The sequence below is a fragment of the Fonticula alba genome (assembly GCF_000388065.1).
Source record: "Fonticula alba strain ATCC 38817 unplaced genomic scaffold supercont2.4, whole genome shotgun sequence".
NCBI lineage: Eukaryota > Rotosphaerida > Fonticulaceae > Fonticula > Fonticula alba.
The window spans coordinates 2,778,315-2,788,441 of record NW_009242974.1 but is presented as its reverse complement, the minus strand read 5'-3'; the positions used below and the strand labels follow the sequence as shown (position 1 = coordinate 2,788,441).

Sequence of the window (10,127 nt, the reverse complement as noted above, 5' to 3'; positions counted from 1 at the left end):
CCGCACACACTCACGGACACACCCACAAACTCAGCTCAGCAACTTGGGGGAATGCGGCCGAGCCGGCACCCAGCAGACGCGACCGGCTGGCCGGAGGAACGGGCGGGGGGGGGGGGGCTTTGACACACAACGTCCGCGATCGGGGGGACGGGCGCGCGGTAGCGTGATGCGGGAAATGGAGACGCGCGTGCGGCCGGGTCACGTTCCGGCCGATCGTGCATCCGCCGGCATCTATTCGGCCTCGCCCCCGCGCGCCCCCTGGCCACACACGCATGCGGTCCCCATCTCCAACGCGCTGGAGCAGCCGGATCGCCGGCCCCCCGCCCTCACGAAAGTCCCCAGCCCGAAGAGGCCGCCCGGCCGGGGGCTCGCCAATGCGCCAGCCCACTCCAGCCGCCTACCTGCCCCTCCTGTGCTCCTCCCGCCCTTCTCCCCCCCCCCCCTCCTTCCCCTCTCCCCTTTCCCCTCCTTCCCTGTCCCCATCTGTCCCGCGCTGGATCCTGGCCATGCTTGCTCGCTCGGCCCTCCTTTCGCGGACCCTCATTGGCACGGCCTCGGCCGCTGCCCGGGTGCCGGCCATGCTTGCCACCGCCCCCGGCCCCCGCTGCCTCGGAGGGCTTCTGGCGCCACGCGTGGGCCTCGCGCCGGGCACCTTTGGCGCCACCCTCGCCACCCGGGACTTCTCCTCGGCTCGCCGGAAGGCCGGGATCACCCGGCAATTCGGCGATGGGTCCACCCCCTCCCGGCCGAGGCCCTCATTTAGCGCACGTATCGGACAAACTCGCACCAGCGCCTCGAAGGAGATCTTCCAGCACCAGCAGCGCGTCCAGCAGGCATCGGGAATGGGCCGCGCCGGTGCTTCGGCTGCAGCCTCCCGCAAGGGCAAGCTGCTGTCCATTCCTGCGGCCGTGGCGCGGACCCGTCGTCGTCGGGAGGATGCCGCCGCGGCGGCCGCCGCTGCCAGTGGCACCGCTGGGCCTGGCTCCGGCGGAAGCTCGCGCACTGATCGCGAAATTATGACTCTCATCCGGAATCAGAAGGTCGCACGCTTCTCCGTCCCGGATGACGCGCAACTGCGCGGGCAAACTGCCTCCGTCATCAATCGCCTGATGACCCCCGAGGACAAGAGCCTGCAGGAGGTGTGTGTCCCCTGCCGGGGCCCTGTGTCATCCTTCATCTCCCTCTTTTGTCCTCCCCCCCCCCTCCCCTTTTTTTTTTTTTGCGCAGGCAGCCCCAGGGCCGTCCTCAGCACCAACTGACCCCCCTGGTCATTTGGTCAGATGTTCCGCACCGGCTTTTCCAAGGTGGTCTTCTGCAACCACCCGGCCGACTTCCCCTACTCCGATGAGCAGAAGCGCGAGTCCCCGAACCCCAACAAGCGCCGTCGCCGCGTCGGCACGGAAATTGCTTTCCTCGGTGCGTTGATCTACTCCCTCTCCACCCTGCCCCGCGTCCTCTCCGCCTCGCTAACCACAACCCCGATGTCTGGCGGGCCACCCCCCCCCCTCTCCTGCTCTCGGTGGCGCTTTTCCGCCTCCCCTTTGGTTCTCCCGGGCCGGACGTTCAGGCCGTTCCAATGTCGGCAAATCCTCGCTGCTCAACCGCCTGACTGGCAGCACCTTTGCCCCGGTCAGCGATCGCCCGGGTGAGACGCGGACTTTCAACTTCTACCGTGTCAAGGGCCTCGAGGGCATTGGCCCGACCAAGGCCGACCAGCCGGAAAATCGCGCCGTCCTCGTTGATCTGCCCGGCTATGGGTTTGCCTTCGGCCGTGCGGCCCGCGTGCACTCCTGGCGCAGGATGGTGCGTGCCCCTCATGTAGAGCCCGCTCTCCTCCCTCCCCCCCCCCCGACCGACTCCCTTCTCCACTCCCTCGCCGCTCCTCCTGTGGATTGCCCCCTCCGCCCCGTCACTGGCCCCTTTTTTGAAGATGCTGGAGTTTGCCGCCTTCCGACCTGGACTCTCGCGGGTTTTCCTGTTGGCCGATGCCCGTCACGGTCTGAAGGCCAGCGATCGCGACTTCATCCGGCGCTTCGAGAATTGCCCCACCCCCCCACCGGGATGGGTCCCGCCGCGCCCGGTTCGGCCGACCGTCCCCCCGGAGCCTGGCACCACCATCACCAAGGAGGGCGATGTTTGGCCCCCTCTGCTGGCCGATACGCCGCTTGATGCCGGGGCCCTGTCCGACGATGACCTGGAGTCTGGACCAACCATCTACAAGTACAATCGCGCTAAGTTCCAGGTTGTCCTGACCAAGTGCGATCTGGTCAAGGAACGCGACCTCCTGCAAGTGGCCCAGTCCATTGAGAAGGTATATGTTGCTCTCTCCCGCTCGCCGGTCAGACGGGCCTTCCCTCCCCATCTTCCCTAGTTGCGAGCGTGCTCACACATCCGCGCATCCACACACTCACACACACACACACACACATCGCTAATGTCTTTGTGCGCCAGGAACTCGCGGACTACAAGTATGCCGTTAAGGAAGTTATGTTTGTGAGTTCGCGCACGGGTGCCGGTGTGGCCCAGCTCCGCCGCGAGGCGGCCTCCTGCTTCGGACTGCGCCTTGTGAATCCGTCCGGAACGTCTGCCAAGAACACCTCGGCCCCCGGCGACCATGCCCAGCAGCCTGTCGTTCCGGTTGCCCCCGTGCCCAGCTCTGCTGAGGACACCTCGGCTGGACCTGCGTCGCCTGCTCCATCGGCTCGGGTTCTCGACCCGGAGGTGGTCGAGCGGAGGAAGGCCAAGAAGAAGGCCAAGAAGGCCAACAAGAAGCAGGACGGCCTCTTCGTCAAGTATGAATACGTCTCGCGCAAGGACCTAGACAAGCGTGGCCGGTGAAAGTCGGGATTGTCGTCCTCCCCATCCATCAGGGCTACCATTCTTCTCACTCCCCCCCCCCGCCCGACCTCCCCCGCTCCCGTTTTGCCGCTTCGCCACTTTTTTATTTGTGCCTCGGCGGCGCGGGTCTCCTGCCCTAGTTTCTCGCACCCTCTTCATCAAGGGGCCACCGATCCATGTATCATGACTCATAGAATGCACCATAGATGTGAAAAAAAAAATCAGCTCATGTATCAGAATGCAGGGATGGACAGGGGACATGGCTGCGAAGTCCTCACAGCGCGATGGAATCCACCTCGATGGACTGGATGAATTGCTTGGCAATGACAGCGCTCCCGATGAACCGCTTGTCAGCTGGCAGGGGCCGGGGGTCAGGAAGGAGGCAGGCGAAGAGGGCCGCAAAATAGGGGTGGCAGAAGGGCAAAAGAGAAATGGAAAAATGAAGCACGCCACAAAAGGCCAGCCCCAAATGTGCACAAAGGAAACCCGCACCACCAAAGGCCTCCTCAGCGTTGTCCAGTACCAGGCTGCAGTTGTGGTCGACGCAGATAAACTTCCCGGTCAGTGTCCGCTGATCTGTCAGCGTCACCCGCAGGAAGTGACCCAGGAAGGAGGCTACCGACTGCCGGGCCTCGGCCGGTGTCATGGTGTCGGCGGAGAGAGACATGCCTCGGAGTTGGAGTGAGGAAAGAAACACGGGAGGAGCAGCAGGGCGGCAAGGGGGGGGTGGTGGGTGGGGGGGGGGGGGGGGGGGGGGTGTCCCCTCCTGGTAGGCAGGACTACCGGCAGATCGGCCCGCCAAAAAAGCCCCGACCCTCAGCAGTCCGGCCGGAACCGAAGAGTACGGATTGCTGGGCCCGTATGCCGTACTTCCCCCCCCCCCCTCCACTGGTGGAGGGCCCACGAAGCCATTCGAGCGATCACATGATGCGCCTCCAGGCGTAACACTCCCCCGATCGCTCGGGGGGGGGCGCGCGCCGCTATACAAGAGGCCGTGCGGGCTGCGCGTGTGCCACCGGGCGCCTCGCTCTGTTCTCCCTGCCACCCCCACGCCTCTTGGTCATCCTCGCCTCCGCTCCGCTGTCTTTGCCGCCCTCTCGCATGCACGACCGCTCGCCCCAAAGCGCCCCGCCGGCGCCCAATCTCTTCCTGGGAAATGTCATCCTCCCGGACTCCATCCTTGCCGCCTCGCCCTCCACGAAGGAGGGCCTCTCGCCGGAACTGGAGTATGACCTTCGCGTCTGGACCTGCGACTTCGTTTGGGAGCTTGGCATCGCTCTGACTCTGTTCGTGCATGCGGCATTTGTTCGCGCTTCCTTCTTCCTCCTCCTCTTCGCCCGCTCCCCCCCCCCTCTCCCTGCACCCCCCGCTCCCTCCCCGACTGACCCGGACCTACCTTTTGCGCTGGATCAGCCCCCAGAACGTCATCTCCACGGCGCAGGTTCTCCTCCAACGGTACTACTACCAGGTGTCCTTCAGCCGAAGCCCCGCCGGGCCGACCGCCCTGGCGGCTGTCTTCCTGGCATCCAAGCTGTGCGAGCGCCCACGCCATCATCGTGATGCCATTTTCGTGTACCACTACCTGGCGTGGCGCGCGCAGCAGGGGTCCGCCCCGCAGTCGCGTGCGGTCATTGCCCAGCCCACCGAGGCCGACTTGAAGACCGCTCGGCAGAAAGAGCGCCAGCGTCTGGAGGGCGACAATCCGCTGGACGCCACGCCAACATCGGATCGCATGCGCACCGGCTTGGCCTCCAGTGCGGGTGGCGACGCAAGTGCACCCAGCCTCCCCCTGGATGCGGGTTACTCGCCGCTGGTCTCCTTCAGTGATGTGCGCCACACTTCCATCCGGCTGCCTGTCCTCACTGGTGGGCGTCGCTTTTGCCCTCTTTCTTCCTCCCTCTCTCTCCCTCTCCCCTCTTCTCCCACCCCTTCCTCTCGGCGCATTAACCATTTGCCGGCTGGGGGACTTTTTTTTCCGCCCCTCACTTTGACACCTCTCCTGGCCCTGGGCCGGGCCTCAGGAGTACACTCGGCTTGAGAATATTCTCTTTACCATGGAAAAGGTCATCATTCGAGCCTTGGGCTTCCACCTCCATGTGGAGCTTCCCCATGCATCGCTGCTCATCTATGCCAATGTGCTGGGCTTGCACGACCTGCACCACCGGACCGACGAGTCGACAAATGACGCGGATGAAGCCGATGAAGCCGACGAAGCGACGGCCCCGGCACCGGCATCGCCCTCCAGCCGCTCCTCCCTATCGCCGTACCTGAAGAGCTTGCCGCCCGCCATTCGGGAGCGCCTCCTCGATTCGGACTACCACCTCATCCAACGAGCATGGAACTTCTGCAATGACGCCCTGGTGACCAATCTGCTGGTCAAGTATGAGCCAGTGGTGGTCACCTGTGCCGCAGTGGATCTGGCATGTCGAGTGGCCGGGCGACCGCTTCCTCTCGGCTGGAATGCCCTCTTCGGATGTAGCGATGGCGTGGCCCTCGACACGGGTGGCCGCTGCTGGCCGGATGAATGCCCCTGCGACGGACCGACCCTGGATCAGGGAGAACATGCTGACCATGGGTCTGAACTCCGGCCGAAGCGTCACCGCGATGCGGCCCTCTCCCTGGTCGACCAGATTGCCCGGGAAATTGTCGCGCCGTACATTCGCCGGCGCGTGATCGCCGGTGCCCCGGATCCCACGGGCGCGACCAACTACGGCCCAGCCGGCCTGGCCGGCAATCCTAAGTACCACTTCATTCTCTTCGAGACGGAGGGCCTCCGGCCGGATGTGTTCCTGAGTGCGCATGAGCTCGGGGACCAGCCCCCGGAGGCCACGGCCATTGAGCGCCAGTCGCCCATGGGGAACCAACAGCCCGCCCCGATTATGGGGAGAGCCCCCTCCCTCTCGGGGCCGGGCTCCTCGGCCACCCCTGCCAGCCGGGACGGGCCCCCGGGTCCGGAGGCTGGCTCGGGAGCGGCCCGACAGCAGGCGGCCCAATCGGACTCCCCTGATGAGGTTGAGCGCCAGCGGCGTATTGCCGCCACCCGGGCCGAAGCCGCTCAAATTCTTTCGTCTCTCGGTCGGAAGTAAAATGACACCCGGTTGGGGGAATCCGGAAAATGGCCCAAAATAGATTGCCACAGTGGCAAAGCGAGCTCGGGAAATCCTTCGGCGAATTCGGCGAGCAAGAGAGCGAAGCGGGGGCGAGGCAGAACCAGGGACAGGGGAAAAGGCCAGGGCGGCCGGGGAATGAGGGACTCAATGGGTGACATGCATCCTGGAGGTACATTGTTTGGAAGGAAAGGAAGGTAGTACAATTTGCGGACGCCGAATGATGGGGGACAGGGAGGAGGGGCGGGTTGAGGGGGGGGGGGAGGGGGAGAGAGGAGAGCTCTTAGTTGGAAGCCTCAGTGCTGGACTCGCCGGAAGCCAGAGCGAAGGCGGGGCCAACACCAACGTCGAAGCGCTCGAAGCCGGCCAGCTCGAGACCACCGGGAGTGGACTGGGCGTGCTTCTTGATCACTGTGTGTGTGTGTGTGTTGAGGAACAGGGGGGGGAGCAGAATAACGGGGAGGTTAGGCAAAGTAAGAGAGAGAGAGAGAGAGGAAGAGCAGGCAGCGAAAAGTCGCGGAGGTGGCCCAACCGGAGACCGGTGCCGCGGGAACGCACGGTTGGCGACGGTGGTCGACGGGTCGAAGAGGAAGGGCTGCTCCAGCAGATCGGCCACAGTAACACCGACAGCACCGGGGCCGGTGGAGCCAACCACATGCTGGGCAACCTTGTTGGCGAAGTCCTTCAGCTCCTCGGACGGGGTGAAGTCCTCCTCCACCGGGGCCGCCGGGGCGAAGACCACCGAGGCCGACAGGCGCCCGCCGATGTCCTCAGCGGTGCGCAGATGGGTGTACGACCCGACCAGACCACCGCGCGGGGCCTTCAGCAGGACCGCACGCTGCAGGGCAATGTTCTCGCTCAGCTTGCCAACCAGCTCGTGCATGGAGGCGCTGACCTCCGGGTCGGTGGTAAGCTCCTCGGACGGGGTGGCCGAGCGCAGGGCGCCGGCAGTCACCGAAGGCGAAGCCTCATAGATGGCGCGCAGGCGCTCGCCCACCGAAGTGGAGGTCTTCTGCATGAGCTGGCTGTAGGCGACGAAGTCGGTCTCGCAGCTCATCTGGCATATTCGGCGTTGGGTTAGCGACTGCGCAGGATGGAACGCAGGCGGCGGCGGCGGCGGCGGCGGCGGCGGCAGTGACGCCGGCAATGAAAAGGGCAAAGCGGGGGAAATGACACATGGAGCCCTCTCCGGGGAGAGGGGGGGGAGGGGGGTGCCATTTGACGGTGACATGCATTACGCACCTCCATCATCAGGGAGGAGGAGGCGTCGGAAGCCTTGACAAAAGAGAAGACCAGACCCTCGCCCATCGAGCGGCCGGACACCTTGGCGGCGACCGAGGCGCCGAGCTTGCGCAGCTCCTCAAGGGCCAGGTCATAGTCATTGTTGGTCTTGATCAGAGCAGTGCGCACGCTGCGAGATGAGCCGGGGGGAGTGGGGAGGGGTCAGCCGAATGACAGCGCACATGGTCAGATACGGGGGACGGGAAACCCCCATCGCCGCAGGGGCGTGGTGAGCAGGAGGACCCGGCTGGCCAGCTGGCGAACGCACTGCTTGATGCTGAGCTCGGTCTCCTTGCGCAGGCGCGAAAGGAGCTTCATGTCCGGCTTCACCTCATCGCCGGGGGCGGCATCGGACGAAGCCACCACATTGCCGGTGGTGAAGTGCGCGCGAGCCAGGGACACAGCCGACACGCGAGCACCACCAAACAGGGAGGTGCGAGAAGCCGAGCTGACAACAGAGAGCATGGTAGAACCGAGTAGCGAGTAGGGGAGGAGGGTAAGGAGGAAGGGGAGAGCGAAGGGTGCTGCCCAGCCCCACCGGGCAGCCCCCGGAGGGGCGCCTGGGTGCTGGCTATTCGGCTGGCGCCTCCCCCCCCCCCCCCCCTGGCTGAAGCGGTGGCCGCTGCCGCAGAGACCCCCACCGCGTCGGCCTCCCGCCTGCCTGCCTGCCCCCACCCCATGGGCCGCCGCCTTCGGGGCAGGAGACACAATCCCGAGGGCCCCCCGCCAGCCGCCGGCAGACGCAAGGCCGAGGGAGGGGAAGGGCAGGTGAACACAGGGATAACGCGCCAGAGTTTCGAAAACGTGGACCCTCGGCCGGGATCCAACGCGTGGCCTCCCGGCCAAGCAACGAGCCGGGGGAGGGGGGGGGGGGGGGGGCCACAGGAGGGCCCTGCGGCTTCGGGGTGTCTTACAAAGACCGTCCGATGGCCGAGCCAGGCGCAGCCGGGGGGCCGGGAAGAAGATCCCCGGCGTGCCCCGCATGGAAGTGACATGATCGTCGGCATATGGCGATGAAATAGCATTATGCTGCCCTCGGGCCGGACCCTCCAAGAGCCAACGATCGGGCGCCAGACGCCCTGACCTCCGGGGGTGGCAGCCTATTTCCGTTGGGGCTTTCGCGCTTCGGCGGCCATGGCCGAGGCACTGTGATCTAACGCCGGTAGCCATTAGCCATAGGGGAAAATGTTTGACCTCCCAGGTCCGAGAGTGTGGGGGAGGAAGGGGCTCTCGCGAACGCCATCTCGCCCTCCTGTGCGAATGTGCCCCCCCTCCACTGCTCCCCCTCCCCCCCGAGCGGGCACAACCAAGGGGTAGGGGGGTCTCGCGGCACCAGGCACCGGGCTCCAATATCCGAGGGCGGTCCGAGGGGATGCGACAAAATCCATAAAGCCCCGAGGCCAAAGAAGGAGAAAGAGAGAGCGAGAGAAATGGGCGCGAAACTGCGTGAAGGTGCCCTGCTTGCTTGTTCGGCCGATTATTAAAAACCAATTATTCCCTCCCCTCGGTTGTGAGTCCCAATCTACCGCGGGAAGATGGTGAGGGCGCTCGGGCCCGGGGCGCGCTCCCCTTGAGGCAGAACCTAATGTCATTAGGCACGCCTTGCTGCCCTCGCGCAGGACTCCCCCCCCCATCAGACCACGCACAGTTGGCCGTCCCCGCTTCTCGACACTTCGATGTCATCTTGGGCAGCCCCCCCCCCCGCCCCCCGGCCTCCCTGTCCTGCACAGGGATACCCCCAGGGTCGCTCTTGGAAGGGGCCGGGTGTTGCCCGTGGGACGCGCGCCGAGCCGGGCGGGGATTGGTGGCGCGTCCCGTCTTGAAAGATGTTCTTCTGCGTGGTCCTTGACGCAAGGTTACGGCACGCACAGGCGCGCGCGCGCGCGCGGGTGGGCGGGCGACCCGCCCCCGCCCGACCACTCGGCAGGATACCCCCTGTCCGGTCCCCGTCCGATCCCCCGGCCCCTCCTCGGGCGATGGGGTCTGGTGATCGGGGGGAGGACCCCGGTGTCCCGCCCCGTCCCCCCCCCCCCCCCCCCCGGGGGGGGGGGGTTGGGGGTGGGGGGGGGGGCCCCGGGTCCCCCCCCCCCCCCCCCCCCCCCCCCCGCCGCAAGGTGTTGCCTGAAAAGTCCCTTTGCAGACTCGGAGTCCGCGAGCGGCGACGCGCCAGCACCGACTGGGCCGAGGTCTCTCCCTTCTTCTCCCCGCCTTCTCTACTTCTTCCCAACACCCCCCCCTGCCCCACTTTCCGCCCCCCTCCCCCCCCCCACCCTCTCTCTCCTCCCCCTCCTTCTCCCCCTCCCTCCATTCCCCCCTCCTCCCCCGCCCCGTCTTTTCACTCGTCCCCCGCACGCACACCATGGACCATCGCTCATCGACGGAGAAGTACTCTGCCCTCATCATCTACCGTGTGAACCCCAGCGCATCCATCCCCTCCTCGGCCGTCGCCGGTCACAGCCCCGCTTCACCCTACTATTCTGCCTCTTCTGACGGCGCGCCAGCGCCCGGTAACCTCGCACAGCGCTTCACCCAGCCGGCGCGCTTCCGCCCGGCGGAGATTCTCGATCGCGGTCTCGTGGAGTTTCTCCTCTGCTATGATCCCTTCGATCCGTCGTCCCAGCTCTTCTTCCCCAAGGTGTTCGTTGCGCGCCGCATCTTGCCCTGCCTTTGTCGGTCGCCCGCCTGGTCCGCGCTCATCTGCCCCCTCCCCGTGCACTTACTTACGTGTGCTCCTCCCCCCATCGCTGTGCCTCGCCCTGCCCCAGGCCGGTGCGCCCCTCGGCCGACTGCCTCTCCTCGGTAGTGCGCGAGGTGGAGGAGCTCTTTGGCTTCTCCTCCAGCAACCTTCACATCGAATATGTCCCCCCCTCGAGCTCTCGGTACATTTCCTCCCTCCCTCCC

At 66.0% G+C, this 10,127-nt stretch overlaps 5 protein-coding genes across 5 annotated transcripts in view; 3 read left to right on the top strand and 2 right to left on the bottom strand.

Moving 5' to 3' along the window:
- The first annotated feature begins 422 nt into the window (after positions 1-422).
- On the top strand, positions 423-2,893 carry H696_03161 (hypothetical protein). Its single transcript, XM_009497051.1, has 5 exons — positions 423-1,139; positions 1,281-1,416; positions 1,568-1,803; positions 1,931-2,311; positions 2,452-2,893. The coding sequence occupies exons 1-5, from the start codon at positions 507-509 to the stop codon at positions 2,836-2,838; spliced, it is 1,773 nt and encodes a 590-aa protein (XP_009495326.1). The 5' UTR covers positions 423-506; the 3' UTR covers positions 2,839-2,893.
- Positions 2,894-2,923: 30 nt separating this feature from the next.
- Positions 2,924-3,588, bottom strand: H696_03160 (hypothetical protein). Its single transcript, XM_009497050.1, has 2 exons — positions 3,331-3,588; positions 2,924-3,192 (listed from the first exon to the last, which is right to left on the bottom strand). Exons 1-2 carry the CDS (start codon positions 3,503-3,505, stop codon positions 3,113-3,115), a joined length of 255 nt encoding a protein of 84 aa, XP_009495325.1. The 5' UTR covers positions 3,506-3,588; the 3' UTR covers positions 2,924-3,112.
- Positions 3,589-3,880: 292 nt separating this feature from the next.
- Positions 3,881-5,998, top strand: H696_03159 (hypothetical protein). Its single transcript, XM_009497049.1, has 3 exons — positions 3,881-4,124; positions 4,252-4,666; positions 4,860-5,998. The coding sequence occupies exons 1-3, from the start codon at positions 3,940-3,942 to the stop codon at positions 5,922-5,924; spliced, it is 1,665 nt and encodes a 554-aa protein (XP_009495324.1). The 5' UTR covers positions 3,881-3,939; the 3' UTR covers positions 5,925-5,998.
- Positions 5,999-6,197: 199 nt separating this feature from the next.
- H696_03158 (hypothetical protein) lies at positions 6,198-7,811 on the bottom strand. The gene is made up of 4 exons (XM_009497048.1): positions 7,495-7,811; positions 7,188-7,356; positions 6,504-7,002; positions 6,198-6,356 (listed from the first exon to the last, which is right to left on the bottom strand). Exons 1-4 carry the CDS (start codon positions 7,689-7,691, stop codon positions 6,229-6,231), a joined length of 993 nt encoding a protein of 330 aa, XP_009495323.1. The 5' UTR covers positions 7,692-7,811; the 3' UTR covers positions 6,198-6,228.
- Positions 7,812-9,522: 1,711 nt separating this feature from the next.
- The window catches only part of H696_03157 (hypothetical protein), a 3,406-nt gene continuing 2,801 nt past the window's right edge, over positions 9,523-10,127 (top strand). The window contains exons 1-2 of the mRNA XM_009497047.1: positions 9,523-9,863; positions 9,992-10,105. Of these exons, the coding sequence (XP_009495322.1) occupies positions 9,586-9,863; positions 9,992-10,105 (392 nt within the window). The 5' untranslated portion in view covers positions 9,523-9,585. The remainder of the gene's footprint in view (positions 9,864-9,991; positions 10,106-10,127) is intronic.